The 27,651-nt window shown below is 37.9% G+C and overlaps 1 protein-coding gene across 4 annotated transcripts in view; it reads left to right on the top strand.

Moving 5' to 3' along the window:
- Positions 1–27,651, top strand: part of ASXL3 (ASXL transcriptional regulator 3) — a 128,678-nt gene that overhangs the window by 7,198 nt on the left and 93,829 nt on the right. For 3 of the 4 annotated variants that reach the window (XM_064507593.1, XM_064507596.1, XM_064507594.1), the window contains exon 2: positions 16,651–16,733. In XM_064507593.1, the coding sequence (XP_064363663.1) occupies positions 16,651–16,733 (83 nt within the window). Of the gene's footprint in view, positions 1–14,787; positions 14,852–16,650; positions 16,734–27,651 lie in introns of all 4 variants that reach the window. The other variant, XM_064507595.1, reaches the window with a different exon arrangement.

Genomic DNA, 27,651 nt, shown 5'->3' with positions numbered 1-27,651 from the left:
TACAGCCCATTTGCTTATCCTGTCAGTTCAAGTAGCAAATACCTGTACTGCTTAAGGACAATGGATTGGCCCTAGATGCCCCTTCTACTCTCTATCAACTTTGAAATGACAGTCACTCTCCCCAAAGAAATGCTAATCATTGAGGTACAGCGCCTGTGAGGCAGCTCCTTCTCTGTGAAGTCCTAGTAGCTGGTTTCCTGTTGCTGGAGTTACCTCCTTGGCAGGAGATGTACCTGTCTGGAACATAAAAAGGGTGGAGAGGTGCCGCCTTAGCTGCAACTAATCCTAGCTTTGAAGGGATGACCTGTGTCTCTGCTTATTCTGCTTAAGCAGACCAGTCCCTAAATATGTCTATAGTAACTATACTACAGTAATTTACTATAGTAATTTAGCACAGACATAATGACATATTGTGAGATACATTAGTAGTCATCTGGCAGTGCATACCTTCTTCCTAGGTCATCTTCAGTGTCATTGCATTGGTTGGGATGGGGGTTGCACTTGGTGTCTGAAGAATCCAGGACACCACCATTGGTTCTAAGCAAGTTCTGGTGTTTCCAACATTGGGGCAGGAAGCAAGGGGGCTCTGACATTCTCTGCTCCCATCCATCGAATGTTGAATGTTTGACTCTCTGTAACAGCTTAAGCTCAGCATGACAAGGTCTCTGTAGACTTGGACATGTCTTTCATGAGCTGACATGTCTTACATGAGCTTTCTGCAGTATCTGTGGCCCTTATATGGGATCTGGCTGTTACAGGTTCAGGGTCTCATGCAAGGGTCATCCTGTACCTCAGCTGTTTGAAAGGGACTTGTTCTCCCAAAACCTGTAGTATAGCATCGTGAGTTTAGTTTCTGTCTGAGAGTGCTTGCCAGCATTAACAACCACAGTTCATTCTGTGCTCTAGAAGCACCAGAGACATTCACAGCTCTCAGTAGAGAGCTGGACTTTCCAGATCATGTCCTAGAAGATTGTTCATGATTTGGAGCACCAGAAAGTAATTTATTTAATAGGCAGATGTTACATACTGTGTTTTAAAACTGGTCTTCCTACGTGTCTAGATTGGTCTAGTTGAGTCTCTGATAATGAGTCTCCTCACTGCTTGTAAAGGCTCAACTCTAGAGATCATTTTCCGGTGGGTGACAGTCACATCCTACAGAGGATAGCCTGACCTACAGGTAGCAACATTCTCTAAAAGTCTGCAACATCATAAATGTTATTTGACAGACAAGCGTCCTGAGGTAGTAGATGATTTGGTTTGGAGAACTTAATGTGGAAAGTATTTTCTCTTTCTTGTGATCTTGGTTAATTACAGAGAGGACCAGGAGTTTGGTGAGGCATCATCCTGATTAGGATCTACATTACTATATCCTGGTCAGCTTCTTGCACAACCTGATGTTTAGAGAGTGAAAAAACTTTAATCAAAGGATACATCAGCCATTCAAAGATCAAAGTTTTATTCCAGTTCAGTTGACTCTTAGCAGCCTGGAATACCTGCCTAACAGCATGAGTAGTGTGTCACTATAGTTGAGATCCTTTGTGAAATGTCTACAGCATATAGTAAATCATAGTCAGATCTCCATATCCCGTATAATTTTGTTTCTTGTCTTCATGATTTGAACTTTTTTTTTATATGATGAGACCCAACCACTATCACTGTATTGTCAAAGTACATAACTTCATCCTTCAAGTAAGCGATAACTTTCTGCTTCGATTTTTTGTTTTAGTCCCAAATTCCACATTCAGATATTTCAATACTCCTTATCCATTTTTGGATAAATGTTGGTGGTTTTTAGGTCTTAAAATTCCCAAACAGTTATCCATGAGCTGCTGGGATGCCTCTTGGTGTTGCTATGTCAGAGAGGCATCCATATTGATATATGACATTGTATGGATGTGATAAATGCCCTTTTTTGTGATGTCCTGTCACTATCACTATGTGTCAATACTTCCTAGCAAGCTTAATGGTCAAAAATCATAGACATTTATTAGCAGTTAGTGTCTCCTCTGTAAAGTCCTCATACAACTGTGACCTCCTGTCTTCTGGACCAAGATTCTGGCAGCCATCTTGAAATCATGACATTCTCTGGTCATGTCAGCTTCTTTTATCTCATTTGGCAACTATTTCATCAAGAATTTCTAAGCAGATAGGACCAAACAGAAAGTTTTTGGAATTTGATGTTTAGAGAAGGAAAAGTGTCTTAAGTTTCATGATCATAGAAGTGATGATCATAGAAGATGAAGCTGGAAAGGGCCTCAAGGGGTCACCTTGTCTATTTAGAGTTGAAAGTAAGTTACATGCCCCAAGTTAGCTTTAGTTTTGTGAAATCAGTAAAATAATTGTTAGCCTTCACTACTCATTTTTTTGAGCTATGACTCTTTCGCCAGCATCTGATCTTTTTGTGCAATTTCATGTCCTATTTATGAAATAGGAGAACTAGGGGAATAAAATAACTATGAAACATTGCCTGGTGGCTGTGATTTGGAGTTCAAATGCATCTTTACCTCTTTTTTTTCTGACAATGACTAGACAGAAAACCCCAGTTTTCATGTACAAATAGGCATTTAATGGTGCTCAGTCACTTCTGCAGCCTTCTGAGGGGTTTTAGGACTTCTAGGCTCCAAGTGTCTTCAACGGTTTGCTATAGCAATGCTGCAGCAGGTTCATTCCTAGAACAAGGCTAAGGCATTATAATTTATTTCATAATTTATTTCATTCATAATGCGGATTTTGAAGACATCTTGGTGTCCAGCTGGATGTCTGCAAGCACTCATCTTTTGTTTCAAAAAAAAAAAAAAAAAAAAAAAAAAAAAGGAAAGAATTGCTTAGAGGGCTCATCGTCCAGCTGTGGAACAACCTCATTAAATCACTGTTGAAATCACCTCAAATAAGTTACTGTTGAAGATATCTTACTGTCTTTCCATCACCAGTTTCAAGCTGAACAGTGGCTCTACCAGTGTGTACCTTCTTGAGGATGTCAGGGACTACCAAGCATCGTCCTTGTGCTGAGCTCTCAGGGATCGGCTGACTCGCTGCCAATTTCCCCTATCATTTTTGGAATGACAGCCACCCATCTGAAGGAAATGTGTCAATGAAACCAGCCCCTGGTCTTTGTTGTGGAATAATGCTCCTCTTTGCTGGTAAAAGTCTGTTGGTGAATGCTATGGTTTCTAGAGCATGGGATAAACCACCAGAGAGTAGATACTGAAAGAGACTGGAATTACTGCTTTAAGCCAGCTTGAGTACTCTGCAGTTGTCCTAGGAAGAAGGATCTTTCCTGCAGTTTGTGACATAGTGTTCCAAGAACTCAGCCCCACCAAGTGGTGGTGATGTTAAAACATGCTCTTTTTTGGAGTAGTAGAAGCACTTGGGAACTAGAGGGCTGTGTGTTCACAAGGTAAATTTGGAGATTTTTTTCAGTCCAATCCTGCAACTTACAGAATGCTGTATACAGCCATTGCTGATGATTGTTGAGTATCCTAAGCACCTGCACAGGTACTTCTCAGTACCTGTGCTAGGATCAGCCTTTTGCAATAAGTGTTTGATGTTCATTGTAACTATTGTGGGTTGTTAATTTAGCCTCCAGACCCACAGCAGAATTGTCACTTGAGGAGGAGATTGTGGAACTCATACCGGGTTGTCTGGGGAGTTGTTCAACAAAAAAGAGCATAAATATGGGAGAAGTGAACAAATAGATTCTTTGAAGGGTACAGGATACCGTGCCAGAGATGAGTGATAAGGGAGGGTGGGCAGAATGAGAGGCATTGAGGGTAAAATCAGTGTCTGGGCAATAATTTGAGTTACTGTGTTTCATGGACTGCAGAAAGGTAGTCTTTCAACAGGTCTTTGAACTACAGGTTGAAAGCTACAACAGTAGATGGGAAACTAGAAAACAGATTTCAGATTTTGGAGCAACCAAGTCAAAGCAGTGGGTCAGGATTGTTTTAGTGACTGTATGTTGTATATATTTGGAAAGTGGACCAGAAGAGTGTCTGTCTTCTTTTAATCTCTTTGAAAAAACCAAATATATATAAAATATCTTAATCTTTCGCATTAGTTTGGCCTTAAGTGGGCCTGTTAAAATATTTTGTAGATTTTAAAATATTTTGTAGATTAATCTCTAATGAAAGAGTTAATATGTTGCAAAAGAGAACACTTTTGTCTCTATCCATTTGTGGGGTTGCTTTGCAGACAGATTCTGTTTGACATTCCATCAAAAAATTCGCATTTTACTAATTCCTGAAATCTTTAACACTTCCATTAATTTAAAAAAAAGTAAATATGTGTGTGGCCAATTTTAACTTTGCTGAATTACGGCAGACTTAGTTTCGTACTGAAATTTTCATTTGCTAACTCATTACATTAGTGTCTGAGCTGTATGCGAATGTTTCAAATTAGTTAAATGAAACAATGCTGCTGTCTTCAGTCTCAGGCAGATCTGCAGAACTGACTGCCTAGATAAGTGAAGTTGGAATATATGCATGGTGGTTGGGAAATGCTTCCAAAAGAGCTGCAAAGAGAACAAAAGGTTAAAAAAGATACCACTGCACCTGTCTGCTGCTCTCAACATTCTTAAAGCCGGTATGGCAAGACGCTTCATGTGTTAGTTAAAAGTTGGAGTAATTTTATAGAAAAATATGGGTGTGGAGGAGGAGAGAAGGGATCTGGGGAAAGCGCTCTAAAGATTAATGTTCTGAAAAAAATGATTTTTAAATGATATATGCATATATAGTAATAGATATGCTTATTACTCTAAGTACTTGCATTCATTTTCTAGGATTAGTAGAAGAGAATGAAACTGAGTTTTGGTCTGTTGGCCTGCTGTGTGCTGAAAAGAGAGGTGCGCCTGAGTAATACTGATGTAATCCTGGGGGGAAAGATGTTGGTGCTGCATTGGGAAGCAGTGGAGCAGAGACAGATGTGCTCACACTGGACAGACATCCAGTGTGAAGTAGAACAGAAAATATAAAGGAGGGAAACAAAATTTTGATTGAAAGTGAAAGAAATGGAAAAAATACTTCTAAATTCAAGGATAAAATTGTATTTTGTTTATTTACTTATCATTTTGCTACCATTTCACTTAATCAGATAACCTGCTAAAATCACCAAACTTTACCTTTAATGTCTGGATTCTTCTCAAATTTTGGTAGTGTAAGGATGGCAACGAGGCACCAAGATAAAACATTCTGGCTTCTTTCCTCTGTAGAAGATGGAGCCTTTTTCTTGGAAATGAACTACTCTGTTTTTATTATGTTGCAGTCTATCTAATTTTAGAACAATTTCCTTTACGGTCCATCTCAGCCAAAGGGGTATTGTTGAAATTATAAGTAATTCCTTTGAAATAATTGAAAAGAACCATTTGTTTTCTGTAATATTCTCTCATCCATTTGGTAATAGGATCTCCTGTTGGAATTTTCAGAATTAGTTTCAAGTGATCTTGCCCAAGTTATTTTGAGAACAGCAAATCACATACAGAAATACTTCTAGAATCTCCTGTTTGCAAAATTTATCTGATATGATTCTTGAAGATGAGACTGTGATAGTTTTCTTGTTATGAATCTGGACACGTTGGTATATTTTTGTTTTAACATCAGAGAACAGTGTCTAAATCTTCTGTGCCTAATTTTGTGTCTTTGGATGAGGTTGTCTGGCACAATTAAAGGAAAATTGTGTTCCTGGATTTGAGCTGAAAGGCTAGTCTGGTAACTGATTTGTACTGGTTCAACGACACGGTTATGAGTTCAGTAGCTACAGTGGAAGCCCAAGCTGAGGCAGTGTAAACTTTGCATAAAGCAGTTTTCATTTTTGTGTTCATTTGTTGCTTGCTATTTTGGGGGAAAGGGGAAGATATAGCTAAAATGTTTATCATTATCATCTCTTAAAATATATCTGTAAACATTGTGCCTAAAATCATAGACACTGAAGATGTTTGCCAATAACATTTCCTAGGAGCTGACAATTTTTACTGCTACATTTCCTGAGGAAGTGTGATGTTTGGGAAAACTCAGATCCTCAAATGTATGCATGTTGGTGCTAATAGAAAAGAATAAAACCATGACTGAATACATTATCTAACAACCATGTTTTGCCCTATCTTGGTGTGCTTTTCTTGGGTAGTTTCCCTTGCCAGGGAACAGCTGAATCTGCTCAATGCATAGTGGGGGGATCTGAGGATAAGAAATACACTGGCAAATTAAGGACTCTTAAAAATAAAAGTTTGTCTTCAACAGGAAGCCTAGATTTATGAGAAGTCTCTGTGTTTATATTCCTTTAGCAAATCCTCTGTGATTCTTCTCTGCTGACTAATTACCTTGTTGCGATTCAGGAGATAACAGTTCAGTGGAAGTAGCTGCATGGTGGACGGTTGATTCTCATTTCCCACTGTAACTTGGTCAGTGCTTGTCCAGGTTGATTTTGGGAGTCAGCCAGTCTTGTTGCTCAGAATGATGCCTTCAAGCAGGCTTAGGAGTCTGGAGCCTCCACAACAAGCAGTGATTATCCTGAGCATCCTCAGGTTTTGCTCTTATGGGCGAAGACATGCTCCGCATTTTGGTCCAAAATCTGATTACAAATTGTTGGTGTAACAATCAGCTTTTTATCTCCTTACCACCTCCAGTTTTGAAGTCACAGTTCATCTTTCTTCTTTATAGGCTAGAGGCCCTGTTTACCTATGTCAAGTAACTGCTTCTATTGTTTGAAATCACTAGGGAAAATAGCATCCAGCCTGTAAACAGCTGTATCAGTGAGGACCCGTTGAATTTTCTCTTATGAAGAGAAACTTACCATCAATAAGAAATCTCCTTAGCTTTCATGATACTTCTTCCTTGCCATAACGTTACCGTGTTACCTGGTTGGCCCTGCTGGCAGGGCTGGTCTCAGTTGCTGATTACATTATGTGTGGATGTGATTAACAGTCTGATAAAAATGTTTAAGTCAATACTTGAGAAGCTTAGATAAAGAAATGCTTTGTGGTGAGAGCTCTCTAATAGTGTGTTCCATTTGATATATACCAATGGTAAAGAATTGCTGTTTTTAACAGAAAAAAATTTTAAATCAAAGTTTGGTTTTCCCACGTTGGCATGATATAGTAGTATCCAGAAAAGGAGAATTTAAGAAAATGAAGACAATTCATTTTCCATTTTGGGGGAAATATAATCCTTCCCCCTTCAACAGAACTTTTGCTTATCACGATTTCCATGTTCTCACCCCAGTATAATCTGAAGTATTTTCTTTCATAAGAACAACATATTATATGTACATTTCCCTGAAAGGATAGTTTGAAACATTATTAACGTACATTCAGGATGGTCAGATTATTTTAAAATGTCCTTGGAAAGAAGCAGTCATGTAACTTTTCTCAAAACTTGAGGAAAACTGCTCCTTCTGTCCCAAGGTTTTTTTAGATATTTACGTATGAATGTGAACACAGATAAAAATCCGTCATGTTTTCTTTCTAATCTTCCCCTGTTGTGACAAATGTTTCTTAGTAACAGTTGTTAAATAGTATATTGTTCAAGCCTTTAAACAGATGCTACAAGTATCACTGTGAACCACCAGTATACACTTTAGTTCTGCAATACATGATCAGTTTAATGGAACAACAGTGGGTGGACTTAGGTGATGGGGAAAGGACTGCGCGGAAAGGCTGAAGAAGAAGAACTGAACAAATAAATGACATAAAATGCATATGAATTAGTGAACCATAAAATATTCTCCTATTTTTGAAAAGCTTGGATGAGTAATTGTCAACTGTGCCATCTGTAAGTAAGGTGGGCTTCCAAACTCGTGGCAATTAAAACTGCTTAGCATCCCACTCCAGCCCTATATTTTATTCTGTGTACAGTCAGTACCAAAGACTAATCTCTTATGACATTAATCGTCTCATGAGGAGAGACGGAATAAATCACAGTAGCCCTTCCTCTTTTCACTCATGAAGATAAATGCCATAACATGATGGCTGATCTTTGTTATGACACTAACCATTATGTATTTAACAAAGATAGCAAAATCCCACTGACAGCTAACAAAAGAATTCTCTCTTTACATGTTCTGTGAGAAGGCTGTATTTACTTTGTTCAAACACATGACTTACCATATCTGCTCTCAGAGCATTTTAAGCAGTAGATTTGGATTGTGCCAGCACACAATGGTGTCATGATTCACACTAATGAAAACTGATGTGAAATCATTTTGTAAGTTTTGGGGGAAAAAACGAACTCCGTAACACACAAGGACTCTAAGACTCTACTGTTTTGTAATGCCAGCTCTGACAAGAAAGAATAACTCTCTCCTATTTGAAAAAAAAACAAACCCCAAACCAAAAGCTTTCATCACTTTTTCTTTGGCGGAGCTTTTCTGTTTATCATGTAGCTTCCGATACAGGTGAGCTTAAGGAATTGAGAATGGCTCTTTATTGTGTCTGTAATTGCAAAGGACTTTTTTTCCAGCTTTATCATTTGTTCTACACCTCTCGGGAGTTTCTTTCCAGCTTTGCCATGCATTAGACACATTCTGTTCTTTCTTTCTGAGATAAAATTACTAAGAAAGATTCTTAGTAATTTTCTGCATCTCTGCTTACTTATTAATCTGAAGGGAGCAATGCTCTGTGTCATCCTGTGGGTGAGAAAGAAAGCAAACAACGGAGTTTTGAAGTTTATGGATTCTCCTTGTGAGGTTAAGAGCATCAATGGTACTTTACTTGACTTTTCATCTAAGCATCAAAATGTCCTGTAAGTTTCATGAAGTATTTTCATGGTATCTATCTCACAGAGTTAAAACTGAAGTATAATTTTAACAGTTAACATTTTATTTGTATATTTGTTATCATTAATGATATGTTAGTAACATGGATATAAATGCTTCTTGGTTGGTTAAATGCTGCATCATGCTGCATCAATGGAGTCAGTGGCAGTGGCAGCATGAAACCTGTCTTATCATTTTAGTGAGTGACTATTATCTGGATGAAATACTTAAAGAAAATAGCCAAACCTGGTATGTAAGAATGGAGTGTATAGGGAGCTGGAGCATGTATTTAAAATATTTTATTTGTAGTATGTTATGCTTCTAGATTTGTTTTTTCTTTTTTTCTTTTTTCTTTTTTTTTGCCTTGGAAATCTTAGGTCTATATCTTTAGGACACTGTCTAACAAGATAAGCTGTGGTAGTAGAGCAATGGCAAGGAAACCGGCATAACTGTCTCCTCTTGTTAAATCTAGTATGCTCAGAGAGTAGCCAGTAGGAATTTTATTTCTCACATTAGAAGTAACCCTTACACATTACATTTGCCTGAAGAAATTAAGCGTCAAAGGCTTTTAAAACAAACACATACTCATTCTCTCTATTGATTTTACAGGAAATATTCTGCTTCATACTTTTTTGATTTTACCGTGGTGAAACATCAGTTATACAGCAAACCTTTTACAGTCTCAGAGAAAAAGCTATATCAGCTTGCATTAAAGAAAACAGCGTATATGCAGGTGAATATGTTTGGGGTTCTTAGTATCTGTCTTTCTTGTTCCTTGGGTAGTGATGAATGTGTTCACATTGTTGGTAGTTCCTTCCTCCGTTATCTGTAGTATAAAGGCAGTGGACAGAGCACTCATATTCCATTCCACCCCATTAGTTCCAGTCACCTAGTCATGGCCTCTCGTTGTTTTGTACAAGGGTAAGTGCCGAAGGGGAATTTTTATCCCTGGTGGAATTAGAGGCATTTCAGGATCATGGCCTGTTTGGTCACTGAATTAGTGCAGATTTCAATAATTTTGGGGGGTAGCAGATCTCCATTTTGCTACTGGCCCCTTCTCTGTAATAACGACTCATAGCTGTAAACAGCTTTGACCCATGATTTTCATCTGACTGCACTGCTACAGTGATTGAAACTTTTACCCTAATCTTCTACACCAAATTGGCAGAGCATATGGTCTGCAAGCCACAGCAGGCTCACAATACTATTTGTTTGTCCTGTCAGCACCTAAGAGCCACAGTGTGCTGCTAGCTGGCCATTCAGCATGTGCACCTCTCTTGACTGCCTAGGCAATACTGGTGTGTCTGTGTGTGCACTTTGGGGAACCCACAGCAATGAACTGCATCTGTATCATTGTGCTCATGCATCTGGAGGTAGAGGATTTAGAAATGTGTTTGGGGAGTGTACTATGGTGAGGAAAAAAGAAAGGTATGTCAGTAGAGATGTGGAAAGATGGGAGATGTGGAGATTAAGGGTATTGCAATGAAGATGTGGGTGCTTAAAAGATGAGAGTATCACCATGAAAGTTGGGGAAGGCTGGGGATGTGAGAGGTGATGGGGTATTGTGGTAGAAAGTGAGGAGAGATATGGCTTGCATGGTTCAGCTGAAGTCTTCAGTGGCTGAGCTGCACTGTCAGAACTGTGCAGTCATACTGAGAGCCTACATGCGTCATCACTTGAGCTGAGGTCACTGTAAGTTAATTCTGCTAATAATAACAAAACCCATACCAAGGTGGAAAGATTGACATCTTGCTTACAGGGATGTCCATCTTTGACCCTGAACTTACACAGAGATCTGATCAGATAAACCCGATGAGTATGCAGAATCCTGTTACAGTCGTTGAGGTGTTTAAGGATCTGTGCTGACAGAACCCTAAGTGAAAGTTCCTGGCTGCTCAGACAGACTGATTAGTTAGTAAGCAGAAAAATATGAAGTTTTCCTTTTGTTTCAGTATGGTAGACCAGAGCAATAGGTTGTTATTAGAAGTCAGTTGTTTAGGGTTGAAAACTTTAGCTTATGTTTTCTAGCATGATGGCTGAGTCTACTAGCAGCAGCAGGATGTGTCTTTGCTGCCAGACTTTATGCTTTTTAAAGGAATAGCACAAGTGCAGGCTTAATTTTAGCTCAATTGTAATCCAATTTTTTTTTGAATTCAGAATGTCAACTGTGCAGTTTATTTGGAATTTCCGAAGCATCACTGCTGCCCTGCTATCACGTTAAAATATGACATTATAAAAGATAATAGTAATAATAATAATAATAATAATAATACAGGTCTAGACATCCCAGAACAAGCATCAAACCAGCCAGTCAAAGCAATGGAACAAACAAACAAATCGTTCAGCTTCTTTCTTGCTCTTTCCTTTCATCCAATGTTTTAGAAAATGATTATGCCTTACATATTTGGCAGGTTAGCAAAGCTAAGCAGTTTCAGACCAAATTGCAAACAAATTTCAAAGTAGAAATTGTCTTGCAGAAAACATTCTCCCAGTTTTTCCCTCTAGTTCATGCTAAAGGAACTGCAGTTAAAATGTTTTTGACTGGAAGAGTGTTGCAGGAAAAAAATTGGATTTTGGGTAAACATACTTTAAGCCATTTGAGCTTTATAGGTCAACGGCATTACCTCTGAACCTAATAAAGTGTGGATCAGTAAGCATGCACATAACCAATGTTGTTAAAACTTCATTTAAAGTATTTCTGCAGTTTTACGTATTTTTATATGTTGTTTTCTTGTTTATGTTACATCTTTGTTCCTTTCCTTGCTGGATTTTGCTTTTCTTTCTCATCTGGAATGATGCATGAATTACAAAGGTGAATTCATAGTATAGAGCATATCATGCAAGGCATCTCTTACAGAACACATCTCCTTCCACTTGGTATTTTATAACCTCCTTATTGTAATTGCAATTGCTTATATAGAAAAGTCCTACTAAGAGAATTTTTACTCCCATTTTAGCTTCTTTTGATGTTTTTTGCACCTGGAAACTACCCTTTACCTTTCTTTCAATCACAATCAGTAAGAGGTCCAGGAATCCCTATTTGGAACTTCTGTTAAAATAGCTTGTGGTGTATCTTCCTTTGTTATTTTCATCCCTCTTTTCTCTTTTCATCTATTATGTACCTTCTCTCTTCTCTTTCTTCTTGCTTTTTTCTCCTATTCATCCATCCCCGTCCACTTCCTTTCTTCTCCCACTCCATACTCTACCCTACTACCCTCTCCTCTCCTAACCCATTTACCCATCTTCCTTCACACAAAAGGCTTTGAACTTTTACCAGACAGCCGATAATTCTCCAAGGACTAAAGCCGTTAATCAAAAATGAATACAAAAGATTTCAGTGGGGTATTTCCCACAATAGAAGTCAGTCGTCCTGTTAACCTCACAAAAGCAGCTGGAAAAGACAATGCTGGATTTATTCCAGGATGCTGTTCTTGCACCCTGTTTGGGACTCCCTTTTTCAATTCATTAGCTTAGTAACGGTTGACTAGAAAATATCATATGTTTTCTGCTTAGGAGAAGAAGGAAAGGTGCTTTTCTGTTCTCGTATTCACTCTGCCCTCTTTGGGTAGTAAAGAATGCCTGTTGCGTGGTTCAGCTTGACCCTTGAATTTTGGCTGAGTGGGAGAGCTGGCAATAGCTGTACTGTTCCTCTTCCTCCTCCTGAGTTATTTAAATAACCTTCTAAAAGAGAATTTCTCCAGTCTGTGAGTGGTAGCTCAGCTTATAGTTTGACCAAGCAGAAATGATAAAATGGACCTGATTTGTCAGTTACCTGACCTTCAGATCCCTGCAAGCCGCTTACAGGAATGGTAAAGGCTCAGACCAGTCTCAGCTTACTCTACTTTGGCAGGACAGTCAGCATGAACAAGGCCATGAGACTGATCTGCCTGCTGGTTTTGGATGACAGCGCTGTATCAGTTCACACTTGGCTCTTGTTGAGAGGACTCATTTTTGTCAACATAATAACTGATAGCTGTAGGAGTAGTGGCAGCTTCTCTGGCAAAGCTTCCCACTTTCTGCAGGACAATGTTTACAAGTGGCAAGGCTGACTTTCTAGTTTGTTTTGCTTCATGCTGTCCCTCTACTTTTGTTCCCTCTAGCGGCTGAAGTGCAAACAGTAGAGCAGATCCGATTCAGTGACAAGCAATTGTGTATTTAAACAAAACTAATCATTCAGCCATTACATAGAGGTTCTCTTCTGATTTAGTAGGTCAGCTGAGTGTGCTGGGTTTCTCTCTTAGGCAGAGCTGCGAGTCCTGCCTGGGCTCCAGAATTCTCCTGTTACCAGCTCACTAGGAGGTATTTTTTTCCCAGTGTGGTATCTGATTTTTTGAGCACTGTAGATGCACAGAGTGACAGAGACCCTGCTGAGAGAAGGAATTTTGGTTGCTTCTTGTCACATATAACTGACATGAGTTTCCCATTAAACCTGGGAATTCATGTGCTTGTGCAATTATTTAATCTCTCTTAAGTTGGGGGTTGACGTGTGTTGGTGATGCAACCATAACTGTTTCTTAGGCTACTACCATTTGCTAATAGGTTTGCTTTCCACTGCTTGTGCTTGGTAGGTTCAGAATCTTCTTGTCTTTGAGTTTTTAACCTGGGTTTGAATGAATGCCAGGAACATGTTCAGCACAGCGGCTACTTCTGTTATATTCTGGATTTCCTGATGGATGTCAAATCATTTGTCCCAGTTAGTGGCTGTCCCTTTTTATGGCTGCAGCTAAATGGCATGAATAAATAGAGCATATTTGATCCTCAGTGATAGAGGTTCCAGTCAGTGCAACCAGTTCTTCTGCCACTATCCTCCTTAACAAAATGCCTTGAAACAATAATACTTTTCTTGACAGTTATTTTGGCTTGTTTCAATTTCAGCTTTATTAGTCACGGCCCATACAAGATACGAGTGTTGGTGGGTGGAGTGGGAGGAAGGAGAAGGATATTTAAAACAGATAAAGACTTCTTCCTCTGATCAGCATTACTTTTTCTGACCAAGAAGTCTATGACTTCATTATGCTACTGCATTTTACTATTTTATTTGCTTTAAGGGACAGTTAGTAATTCAGTTTGATTTTCTATTACTATTTTTAAAAGACTTAGAAATGCAAAAGGTATTGTGGGTTTTTAGTGGTGTTAATGGTAAGATGCCATGGCAGGAGACACTAGTGCAGTTATCAGTTCATTATATCCTTTAGCTCACAGACTCCTAAATAATACTCTTTTCCATGGCTAGGGGAAGAAAATAATGGAATTTTCACTAGAATATTTTTCTGAGTAATTATTTTTTTTTCTTGCTGTGATAAATGGTTCAGCTAAAGTTTTTTATGAGGTGGGAAGGGGTGGCAGGAGGGGCAGAAGAAAACGTCCTTGCTAAAGTGCTCTACTAAATTAATCTTCATTGTGATAAAGAAAACTAAATCATGTACACGATAAGATTGTTTTCAAATTAAGTGGTGTTTGAGTTGGAGAATTACGCTTTTCAATTAGAGTATGAAACAGTTCTTTAAACAACAGGCCTCTGTTTGAGGGGTTAGATGGACAGAAGTACAGTTGTAGGGTATATGAACTGCAGCCCACGCTACGTGTCCAGCAGTAAAACCAGTCCACACAATGGGCAATTGTTTGCTCCCGCATGTTCAGCCCATCTAACATACTCTGCATTTCAGTTTGCCATTACACCCTGAATGTGTTTGCTTCATACTGTGGTATTTAAAATCTGCCTTGGGGGTTTGATTAAACTTTCCGTAGTGGTGTTATGCATCCTGCTTGTTGGTCTCATTGTTGTTTCGTGAAGATGATCTTCCGTATCCATATGTCTAGCCATTGTCCCCACAACCAGCTCAGTGCGGCTTCCTCAGCACAAACTGCTCTCCCTGCTCCCACTGTCCAGAACAGGGTGACTTCTGATGCTTGCACAGCTTTTCTGTTTCCTCCCCACTGTCATCAAACTCACATGGTAATACTTGGCACTTTTACTGACTTTACAGAGTAGGATGTGATGTCATAGAGAAGGGGACAGGGCTACCCAAATTTTCTCAATTGCAGGGAGGAGCTGCCCAGGTGTGCTGAGGGGCCTGTACTCAGGAAGAGAAACAGGGAATCCTCCACAGTGAGTAACCCCACTTTCAAGTGCACCCAGCTTCCTTCATAGCCATGTCCAGTACAGTGTAGTTTCCTCTTCTGTCCTTTCCAGTTTTACCCAGTTTGCCCTCTGGAGTCTTCGCAGTTCAGTTCAGTTCCCTTCTTTTCCTTCCATTTCACTGTGTCATTTTACTTTGTTCATTTTCTTTGTCTTCTTTTCAAAGGTTAAGGTTTCCATTTTTGTCTCTTCAGAGCATTAATCTTTTCTCATCCTAGTCTTAATTGAATACACATTGTCATTTTTCCAATGTGTCATGTGGTTCTCTCACTAATACATCGTATCATTTCTCTTCTCTTGCTGTGCAGAGGCCCTTTTTCCAGCTCTGTGCAGTTCCTTCTGTCCTTATTCATTGTCATGCTCTTTCCTGCCCACTCTTCTTTCTCCTTTCAAATCACCTTTTGGTTTTCCTTTCCCAACAGGTCCCTTTTGAATCTTGCCTATTTGTGTACATGTGATAAGCTCAGTTCAGCTCCCAAACCTTTCTAGTGCAGCCCTCACTTCTGCATTTTCCTTTTATAGAACTGAAAGATAAAGGGTACGAAGCTCATCTGTAACAGAACCAAAGGATTTGGTAAACTGTGTTTTGAATGAGAAAGGGGAGAACAGGCAGTCAATCAGAACTGTAAAATGGCAGGAGAGGGCTGAGCTAGACAAGGAATTGGTAGTGAGAAGGGAGGCTTTGGCTTTTGGTCAGCTGCTTGAATCACAGCCCTGGTTAGCACCCTTCAGTTTGGTGATTTGCATGATATGATTTGGTAGTGTCTGTAGTTCCTTGTGGGCAGGTGTCCACACAGTAGTGCCTCCTTTCCCAATTGTCATCAGTTCGTAACCACTAGAGAGAAGCTCAGGATTGGATGAGTTTGGAGACCAAACTGATTTATCGTTCGCCCATGGTAGAAATGCAAGTTATTGCTGAGATATGTTGGCAAGACACTGTGGGGAAGCTTGCATTGCTGTTGCCTATGCTTCACCTTTTACTGCTGTTTGAAAGGGCTGTCAGTCTGACACCTTACATGGGCAAAAGAGTGGCTGATTGGGTAACTGCTTAAAACTGAAGGAGACAAAAAGGAAGTGGAAAAAGTAGAAAATCCCATACCAGATGGTTGTAACTGGGAAGATGAGTGGGTTAATTTGGGCTCAATTGGAAAAGGCAAAGGAGTGGAAAACTGAGCTGAACTGGAAAAATATACTGCACTTTGAGTCATGTAGCATCTTATGTGCTTCTGTGACTGTTCTGACTACTTAATTTTTCATCTTTTTTAGAAACAAAAAGCATTTAAAGTTAAAAACCTGTCTGTGTCAAATCTCACAGTAGCTCCTCCTTTGCAAATGGAAGCCATTAGACAATTTTCTGAGGTCATGACAGAATCTAAGCATAGAATATTCAAATGACCTCAAACAGTTTTAAAGTAATAGAAAGAGAAGATTAGCTGTCTCTTCGTTTTTTTTTCTTCCCGCCCGAAAGGAACTATGTTGCTGTGTCCTAAAATTAGCTTCATATTTTAACTCTTTAGTTCATTTGGAACCTGATAAGAATTTTTCCCAAGCATTTTAGCAGATGATGCACACAAGCAGCAAGTAAATCTCATTCTTGCTGCAGTTTCCTGGATTGTGTCTGGCCTTCCAACAGACAGAGGACTCCAGTCTCAACACTACAGTTCCCTGCCCTTCACAAATGATTATATAAAAACTGCATGATCACATAAGCTTTCAAATTCACAGGACAGCTGTGCCTTGTCACTTACACATTTATTATTTCTTTTTAGGCATTGGAAAAATACCCCAACTCACCAATGACTGCAAAACAAATATTGGAAGTCATTCAGAAAGAAGGGTTAAAAGAAACAAGGTCAGTGTTTATATATTAATGTTTTTACCATCTCTTTGAGAACCATCTAGGAATCGTGTATAATCTTCAAAAATGTTGAAGTGCTGGTTAATGGCTGAATCCATATCCCAGTACACAAGGTGTGAAGTATGGGATTTGTTTGTTTGTTATTGCAAGGCTTTTAAAATGATATGTGACTGGCTTAACTTAGTACCTTCCAAAAAGAGTCTGTGGGCCAGCTCTGGTACACTGGCTTTTCTTTAGAGAGACAGTGTGATCTGCTCAGATAGCCCAATGCTGCTTCTCATTTTTGCATGTAGGCCCAAGCTTGGCATCTGGGTTGCCTCTGCCACCACCTCCATGGACAAAGTATGAGATGGAATGAGCAGCTCTGCCTCTCTTGGGTTTGTGGTCTGGCACTTGAAGGCACTGCTGCCGACCTGCTGATGTTGCTTGTGGTAATGCGGGTTGTGCTGATAAAGAATTGGGGGTGGGAAGAGCTGAACTTGGGGGCTGCAGAGGTTGGATCCTGACCTAACTAATTACAGTGTACTTCGGATGTAGATTTCTACTATAATCATTAAGTCCTTAGAGGATAGGCAGGTTATTCAAAGCCTACTGAAATCAACAGTTGTCTTCCATTGACTCCAGTGTGGTTTTGATCTGATGAGTATGGTCAGCTATAGACAGACATACAGCATCTTGTTCCTTAAAGGTGACTACATGGCAGGTCTTCTAGTGATCTGCAGATGAAAACTTGGACAAGAAATAAAATAAAGGAAAAACTAGTTGTTAGGTGGTGGTCTCCTATAAGATGCAGTTTCTTCTCCAAATGATAAAGTAAACATTTTCTGTTCTAATAAATCATTTTAATAAGTGTTGCTGTCTCGAAGCAAACAAAGGGAGACACCTGCTTTTATTTTAATTAAATTCTTTTAGTTTGGCACTTAAAATCTAGAACAAGGGAACTTCAAAGCCCATTTAGAAGAGTAATAACACATTACATCTGTTACTTCTGAGCTTACTTTGGTGACCCAGAAGTAACCATGGGATATCCTTTTCCTGAATGTACTGTTCTTAAGAAACAGAAATGCTCTGCATGATCATTTGCAGTGCACAGCTATGCACTGCTTTGTTGGTAGCCTCATAACATGCTTATAATAACTGTATTTTGGTAAAATTGCAAAAGAGATGATGTGCTAGAAGAAGTTTAATTTGCTGCCTTTTACAAATATATAAAATGTTTTAGTTCCTGTCAAGAAACTGCTTGAAGTATGTTAGGCAATGACAAAAAAGGAGATGAAAACTTTTGAAAACGAATGTCCAAACATCTGGGTTATGCTGCAAGGATTTGCATAAAACAAACAAAAAAATTGTTTGAAAATCTGTTTTATTAAGATACCCTTTCTCACAGCAGTGAATAGATTGCTATTCTTTCATCTTGTCATATGAAAACCACTACATGTGAAAGACTCAGTTCTAATTATGCTGATAATAGCATTTCTTTGTAATTTTGAAAATTCGTGTTTGCTTGAATAGTGTATGAATAACATTTGGTGTGCAAAAGTTAGGAGAGGAAGTGAAGGCAGCTTTTTAATGTGAGTTAAATATAGAAAATGGGGAAGCCCTTTCTAATTGCTGCAGAATAAATAATGGGAGAAAAACTCCTTTAAAGAGACTGAAAGCTAGATCTCTTTTGTTTCTTCAGTAATTCAGAAGCTGAGAATGGCAGGCAAACAGGAAGGAAACTCAGATACATTCTAGCATGGTTTGTATTCATAGTGTGGTATGTGCAGGTGTGCATGAATATGTAGTCGAATGCAGGATGCTGTATGCAGTGATAAGTATTTAGATAACTAAAAAAGCATAAAATTTAATGTTTTTTGCTCCTTACTTGAAAAATAGTATTAAGTTACAGGTTAGATCATCCTCAATTGATTAGCCTAAAACTTACGACTTCTGAAATTTTGAAGACATAAAATGTTGATTCTTTATTATTTTTAAAAGTATCTGGATTCTCATTTAGCTTGTGATTTCATTTAAAAGTTGTGTTTCTGCTGTATTTTAATAGTGATTAGGCACAGACACAATGTTATCTTAGTGCCTAGCTCTTAATAGGAGCAGATAAGTTATTAGACTTCATACACATTTGTTAACGGGGCCTTAGTGCTTAAGTAATGGGTTTTTTTCACAGCACTAGGCTAGAATCTTCCATTTACTTCACTGGTCTCTGCAATTTCTTCCAGTAGTCATGATACCTTTGCCATTACTGAAGATGATTTTTCCTGGTCTCCATGACACAGCCAGCTAAGATGAACAAGTGGTATAGATTTTATGCTGTTGTAGCCACTTGGTCATAAGCACTGGGATGGCACTAGCCTATTTCATTCTGCATTGAGTTGTGGGTTCTCCAAGGCTGGACTTGTACCAGCAATATATTAGTACATTAGTATCCTTTACTAATTACTTTACACTGATTATCATTGTCAGCAGAACCCTGGCAATCCTAAGTGAAGTTCTTCAAAGATTCTCCTCTCTACTGTTTCATTTATAGATGCGCGAGATTAACTGGCTTAGTCATTTTTCAAATATATTGCAGCAGTAATTAATCTAAAGCTTTTTGCTGTGGTAGTAAATCTGAATGAATAATGTTTGGTTTTTTATCAATCTCATTGTAGTCATTATGGGTAATCTTTAAAAAGACACTGTCAGACTTTTCAGTTTCTTCTCTTGTTTATTTTTGTAATAAAGATATCAAATTCCACTTTTTTTTTTTATTACTGAGATTGTTAAATGCAGTAGGAGGAAAATTCAAAAGTTAAAAAGCAGATATATGTTAGAAATTAAAATAAAAAGCTACTGACACATCCTGTGAGAGTTTTTACAGTTACCCAGATTTATATAATATTGGGGATGTACCTCTCAGCTCTGTTTCTTAAATATCTTTCCTGCTATGATGGTTGGTTGTAAAATGATCAGCATGTGGGCAGTTCTTCTCTTGCTACCTAGAAGGAGTAAAAACTTTTACAGCATTTACTTTTCAGGATGTAGAAAATAGAGGGTTTTATTTGCCAAAAAAAATATTTTATATTTATATTCATTTTATATCCATGCCTCTGGTGATAGTAAACAGTACCAGGCTAACAGTCTTGACACTGAAATTCCCTTAACAAAGCAGGTAAACAGCAGGTAACTCTAGTGCACAGTGCTCCAGATTTTCCTTCCTAGCATCCTTTTTCCTTGTCCTTTTGGAGACAACTCCCTGTCCCATCATAAGTTTCTACTGACTTTCAACCTGCTGTTTATGCATCCTAGTATTAGATTTTGGCTATTTTGCAAGTGTGACATAGACTGCTAGTCAGGTTATGATCAACTCTAACCTCCGTGTTCCTTTTCTGCTGTACTGCTACCTAGCTGGTCATTCTCCATCTTATATTTCTGCTGCTACTTATTCCTACTAAGGTCTAGAATTCCCCATGTATCTTTAATGAATTGTGTTCAGGTTTTCTGCAGGCTGTTTCACAAATTTACTAAGATTGTTTTAACTAGTAATCTTGTCTTTCAACATGCAGATAGCCCATACGAGTTTAGTGTCATCTGCGTATTTAAAATTATTTCCTTTTGTAGCTTTGTATTTCTCTCATTTGCTTATGAGAGTCCCATAAGAAACAATGTCTAAAGCCTCACTGAAGTCGGGCTATATTGCTGCCTACTGCTGCTCCCTTATCTAGAGGTTTCGATACCATGTCAAGTATATTTTGATGGATTTGAAGTAACTTGTTTTTCACAGATCTGTGTTGTTACTCATTATCTTATCTGATAAATGCCTCTGATTTGTTTGTTCCATATTTGGGGGAAATTGAAATTAAATTTCTGTGTCTCTACTTCCTTGGCCCTGCCTTTTTCCATTTTTTAAAGGTAGTCACTAGATATTTTTAAGTCTTTTGGAATTGCTGCTGTTCTCTATGAATTCTAAAAAATAACTGTTAATAATTCTGACACTGGTCCAGTCAACTCTAAATACCTTAGGGAGAATTTCAACAGACTTAGCTGATTTGAGAACAGCTAACTTACTTAATTAATATCTAACCATTTTTTTCCTTGTTTGTCCCTGTTGTTGGTTTTATTAGCTGTCTAATCAGACAGTTATCAGAGAGATAAAAATAGGACAGAAGTTAGTAAGAATCATGTGTTTAGATTAGGGAAGAGAAGATTTGATTTGAGTTTAGATATAGTAAGTCTTCAGACACATAAATAAATTAAGGGAATAAATTACCCTGCCTATCTGATAAGGATAAGACAAGAAATAAGACCTTTAAACTGCAGCAAGGAAAGATTTGGATTAGACAGTAAGATGATGTTTCTAACAAGGATAATTGAGTGCTGTCATAAGCTGTGGAATCTATATCTCTAGATCACTCTAAAAACAATTTAGATAGGCATCTGTCATGAATTGTGTAGATTTGGTGATTCTGCCTTGAACTAGGGGAACGGACTAACAGATCCCTTGACCTTATTTTTCTGTGGTATTTTTTAGATCAGTTTGCAGTACTTGGGCCATCCATATTGTTTGAGTCTTGGGGGAAAATATCCAGCCAAATTCTGATAAATGTTTGATGCTAATAACCCTAGATCATGCATTGGCCTTTCTGTAGTTCCCTTTCTCCTTTGCTTGGTAAGGCTGGGGAATTGACTTGTTTTCCGCCTTCATGTCTGGAAAAAATTAAAGCGAAAGATTCTTAGTACAAGTTAAAAGCCAGTAAACTTTGAAAATGGGACAAGTAGTGTTTAGTTTTTTGGAGTGCAACTTTAGCCCACAGCTATGCTAGCTATTTACTTTCGTCCTCCATTAGACTCAGGACTCTGAACCCTGGAATGGGATCATTTCACAGTATTTTTGCTGTTCAGCTAGAAGAACTGACCTCTGTATTGTCAAGTAACTTTGACCATTGTCCCCAGTTAATTTACAGAATCTAAAAAAAAATCTCCTCCTCTTGGTCCATTTTTAATTTTCCGGTTGGAATCTTAAAACTCCTTTTTCCACGTCTCTCTGTTGATCTTCGTATCAACTATAAGAAATTATGGCATCAGTCCTAACTCCTCCTCTTTTTTCCCTGTGTGTTTTGTATTTTGCTGTGCAGGGTTAAGCAATCTATTGATTTATTGTTATAGTAGTCTTTCAGGAGACTAAGAAGAGATGCTTGCCACTGGCAATAGGGCAGTTTCTTCTTTTCTCCACATTGTTGATAATATTTATCATGAATTCTATCATAACTTATCAAGTCTTCTGAGCCTAGGAAAGCAGCAAAGTATGACCCTAATTAATCTCAAGATACTCTGTTATTAGATTTACACTCTTTGTGCAGAAATATTAAACCAGTCGTTTAGCTGGAATTAAACCCACTTTGAACTGCGGAGCGGAGTCATTAATGGAATAAACCATCTAATCTATACAGGGTCTGTCTTTAGCTCTTCAATGAGATGGTACTCCTGAAAATATTATCCCTTACCTCTGAATCCTCTGATCTTTTAGACAGTGTCTCTGTGAGCCTTTATCCTTAGAACTATTGTCTTAAAAAAAAAAAAAAAAAAAAGACATTTCTGAATGTGGTTGTTTCGGTAAATAGGCTAAATGAGCTGGCAGCACTGTTCTATTGTTGGTCTTTTTTGGGTTCCTTGTTTTATTGTATGTATGTAGGTAGAGAGAAAAAATTTCACTTCCTTTTCCTATAAAGTAATTTCAAGATGTCACTGTGATCAAGAATTACGAGCATGTCGCAGTTATCTTTCCCTTAAAAAAAAATCAAGTGCCCTGTAATAATCAAAGGGTCTTAAAAATTTCACTGAAAGAACCAGTTTTTGTCTTAAGGAAGAATGCAAATAGTTAAAGGCTTCTGTGGTTGCTTATGTCTGATAGAATTTATTTGGGAGGCCTGTTCAGTTGAAGGAGTGCATTGTTTTGTCTTGAAGGTAGTTATTCCCTACAACAGGCTGAAAGGAAGCCTTGGTGGGAAGAGAGAGAAAGCTATTCATATTCTTTTGCCTGGCATTATTAGAATGATTCTTATGCCTCTACAGATGTTGCTTTTAGCTATAGAGCTCTGGAAGAAACAATCTTTCAGTACTACCTGTCTTTCTACATAAATTCACTTCAGATACCTCTTTGAAACACTATTCTTCCTAGTGTAACAACAAACTGCCTAATCTGTAGGCAGTTGTGATTGCTACAACTCACCAGCTGGAAATTTCCATCTTGCTCCTCCCTGCCCAGTCATTCCTGACGTGGTTTCTGCCACACTACACTAGGCTGGTAAAGACTGATGGGTTTCCTCTGTACCGCACTCCAAACTTGGGACTGTAACTTGTATAATCATACCCAAGTCATCGCTGGGCTGATTATTTCCGTTTTTGATAGTGATGTAGCCCTAACACAACTTGGGTAGTAACCTAAGCCTTAACACAGGGTTGAGAGTAGGTTTGGTAATTCTTGAGTCCATGTTGCCACATTATGATTACACCACCATTAGTTTAAGGCTAACTTGCATATGTCTGTACAACAGTAATCCTGTCTTTCTATTGGTTTGGAAAACTGTTCCAAGGTGCTAATGAAATAGATGTTAAATAATAAAGTCTCAAAAATATTCTGTTGGCTAATTGCAAAGACTACAAGTCTTTTTATCAATCAGTGGTGCTTCTTCTTCCATTGTGAATGCCTATAAATGATATATTTCTATATAAAACATTCAACTGTTTAATGTATTTTTCTGTCTGAATCACCATTAGCTTCATTTTTACTCGGCTTTCCAGGTTTTAGAAATTAATCTATAATTGATTTTTCTTTTAATGCTGCTTCTCTTCCTTGCATAGGACAATGAAGTCTCTGTCTGGGGACTTTGATAAGCAGCCCAGTAAAATCAGTCTGCATCTCAGCATTTATGATTCAATTACCTGTTGTTTTGGCATGACACATGTAGAAACTGGTGACCCAAATGTTACAGGCAGGGTAAAAACCATGCTTGTGTCTGAGATACAAATTCCTTTTTTAGTTTTATTAGGGTATGGATTTAATTTTGGAAATATTTCAAGTGATAAATGGCACATTGCAAGTAATACGAATCTTTTGAGTATGGCTTCAAATACTTTGGAGGACACTGTTCATACTCTTAACTGAGATATTAATTGGGATATGTAAGAAGAGAGAGGAGACCGAAGCAAAGTGATTTGTTCCAAAGTTAAATGCAGAGCTAAGAAGTTATCCTGGTCCTCTCCTCCTCCACTTCCAAGATGCCCATCCATTAAATTGGTGTTCCTGGTGCAGTATTGCCACAAGTTCCTGGCTTTTTGTCAGGCTACGTGCAATCCCTCATCCCAAGAGCTTCCACTACACTCATCCTCCTTTCTCAAAGTAGGTCACCCATCCCACACTCTCTGATTACCCCGCTCTCCTGTCATCCCTCCTCCCATCGCACACACAAGATTTCAAACTCCAGTCGTTTCACAATTCTATGTGCCTACTATCTTTAAAGGAATGTAATATGGAGATGCTATATTTTAGTGTTTACTTCACAGTCTTGCTCAGGATCCAGGCAAGCTTTCTCCTTTAGTCTGACTCCAAGACTAATTATGAGGAAAGAAGAACACCAGACCAGTTTCATCATTCCATCATGTCTGGGAGCTTTAATGCATTGTTTAACAACAGTTTAAAAGTTCGTATGGCTTCCCTTTTGTACTTTGTCCTTGAGTCATCATAGTGTCCAAGCTGGTGCTTACGTGTGTTGAACTGGCATCTCAGAACAGTTGATTCTCCTATTTAAGATTATTATGTTATTGTCACTTTTCCATACACATCTTTACTTGTGAGTTCAGGGCTTCAGTTTTCCATTTAGTGAGCTCTGGTACAATAGTCTTCTGGTGTCTGGGTGCTAAAATGTATGTTGTAACCACCATTCCAGCTTTCTGGTAAGTAATAAGAAAAAGTGCTGCTTGATTTCTTTAAAAAAGGATCTGCAATAAGGTTATTTGTTCTAAATCTATTAGCAACTCTGCAAAACACTTTTGTAAAGACTGGAAAAATAGCAATGCAGTCTGTGAGAGTGGTCTGCTTCCTTGGTACTATTAAAAATATTTTCATTTTACTTGTGTAGTTAATTAGTTTTCTGCTTCTCCCACCCAAGCCTAGCCTGTATTTTCTCAAAGAGCGGTGTGTTAGCGGAGGGATTAAAGCTGTTCTTTTTGTTTGATGCATTATTGTTGAGGGAGAGTAGCCCAAATGATCATAAAATATTAAAGTTATAATAATCCAATGGAAGTGTAAAAATTTTACAGTTAATCTGTTTTTCTGTAATTAGGAACATGATCATTGTTAAATTTTGTGATATGATAAACATGTTTCACCATTTTAAGATCTGTATTGCAAAAATATCGTATCTTTGAATGCATGCCAAATGCATGCTCGGGTATTACAGTCAGATTTGCTGAAATTAAGACCCACATAATATGTTAGTGCCATATTAGAGATACTCCTTTTTTAATACAAGAGGAAATTGAACAATTTCACTGTAACAAATAATGGCTAGCAGTGCAAATGTTGATCATATTTATAAGACTTAATAGTTATTTTGTGCAATAAAAAGCAACATTTCATAGTAATGGACATTTTATTCGGAAGTAGGAGATGGGTATCAGCTGTGAAAACTAAATGGTGTTAGTTTACCAACAATTTCAGTGTTGGCATTTTGGCATAGTGAAATAATTGTTTTTTCAATATATTTGGATGTTTAATGTAACAATTGAGCTTGTTATGTTTTCTGTTGCCTGTCATGTTTTTCAATGTATTGTTGAAAAAGTGAAAATTGGTAATGTAGTGAAGGCTGATACAAAGAGAAACCTTTTGTATTATAAATTAGAGTTACCAAATGCATAGTATTATCGTAAAATGTATAAAGATTGTGTCAAGACTGGCTTCCCACATTTTCCTAGAAAGTGTAACTTCTCTTTTGGTAATATTTAAATAGGTGTTTATGCTATAGATCCTTTTTCTTTAACTTTTCTGTATTTCAAAGAGAAATTCTTCTTTAAATTTTGCTTCTCATTTTAAGAAGGAGAAACTCAGTAAGGATATCTGGGAGATGTAAACACATTCAAATCAGATACTCAAAGAACTTAAAAGTGAGAAAAGATTCACCAGATCATTAAACCATCCTCCCAGCAGTGCAAGCTTCTTCTATATAGTATACTCCCCACAGTGTAGTGCTTTGTTAAGCCTGATTTCTTTTTTAAATGACTGAAGAAATGAGACCTTCCACAGTCTACAGATTGTGTTCCTGTTTCTTTACCCAAAGTTTGCCTGCCATTGTATAAACTGAAGCATTATTATACAGAAGGTGGATACATGCTCTTAGGTTTTACTACCTTTATCAACCAGCTTTGCCAGCATCTTTCCTTTAAGAGGAGACAGGACATAGAAGAGCTTTCCAGTAATAGATGTCCATTGATGTCCAGAGCCAAAGCTTTCTAATAGCTCTTTGGGAAACTGAGATTTGGTGAAATGTGTTCTTTTCCCATCACTGTTCTCAAATGAAGATCTGTCATATATTGACAGAAAAGTATATAGGTCCTAAACTAGCCTTTTAAAATAAAAATCAGAAACAAGAATTGCAAGAGAGCTTAGTGCTTGCTTGTTTGGGGCAAAATGCAAGAACTGCTGGTGAGTAGCCAGCAACCTTTTTCAACTCTCTTGTGCTTAGAAAAGGGAAGAATGATCTACTATATTTCCTTTAGGAAGTATTTGGGCAAATGTGATTCAGCTCACAAGCCTGACAGTGGCAGGCATATACAGTAATCAAACATTCGAACATGGAATGATATGGAGGCTTTAGCTAGAAGGAGTTACCATTTGAATGAACACTTGGGTAAGACATTCTTAGGAAAAGAGTTTAATCTATTGAAGACTTAAGACCTGCAGTGAAAATTGGAAGTCTGGCTGGGAACTTGAAGACATGACTGGTTTAATGGATTTACAAGCTTTTGTTGCAATATCTGAGTAACCTGAGAAGCTGCTTTTTTTTGCAAGTACAAAATGAATTATTCTAGGTTTCAACTTGCTAGTTGCTGATTGAGATTTATTTGTTGGGGTTGGATATATTTTTGGCATTTCTGTTTTGGTTTCTGGGTTTCTCTTTTGCATTGAAAAGTTAGTATTTAAACCTGTTGTTTATTATTGCTTTGAATTTCATTCATTCCACAGCAGACTTTTTATTGTCTATATCTCTCAGCACTCTTGTCTTATGGGAGACGTGCACAACATTCTGCAAAATGTTATAATCTGTTTTTTATGCTATTTCTAGTATTCTAAGCAGCTGAAAAAAACCAAGAGTCTAAAGTGAACACTACAACACAGGCAATCATTACAGATTTTCCACTCAGTATTCAATAAATTGTCATGTCCTTATTTTCATCATTACCATGTTTTTCACAGAGCAGAAGCATAGTCACTTCTGGCAGATTGAATTAAATGTGTTATACTTGAATGTGAAAGAAGTAAACATTGTCAAGCTTTTCTTGAATGCATCAAATTCTAATAGTAATTTATTTTCTGGAACAGTTGGCTATGGATATCTTTATGTTTCTGTAGAGATAAGTGTGTGTGTTTCAGTCTACCTGTAATTAAGCCACTTTTTAACTGAAGAGGGAAAAAAATGGGAATAACTCTCCTATTTTTTCTTCATATTGAATGAACTGAAAATTTGACCACTTCTGTTTTAGTAATGCACTGGCATATTTCATGTAAAATGTCAAAGTATGTTTTCATAGAGTGAAGACCAAAAGGGCCTCACAATTTCCCTGCCTAAGGAATATGACATAGATCAGGTATAACTGTTCAGAAAATTTGTAACGGACATGAATTTCTTTTCCATCTAAGGCTAGTTGATAGCAATTC

The sequence above is a fragment of the Dromaius novaehollandiae genome, chromosome 2 (assembly GCF_036370855.1).
Source record: "Dromaius novaehollandiae isolate bDroNov1 chromosome 2, bDroNov1.hap1, whole genome shotgun sequence".
Lineage (NCBI taxonomy): Eukaryota > Metazoa > Chordata > Aves > Casuariiformes > Dromaiidae > Dromaius > Dromaius novaehollandiae.
The sequence above is the reverse complement of the archived record's forward strand: the minus strand, read 5'-3'. Positions and strand labels throughout refer to the sequence as shown.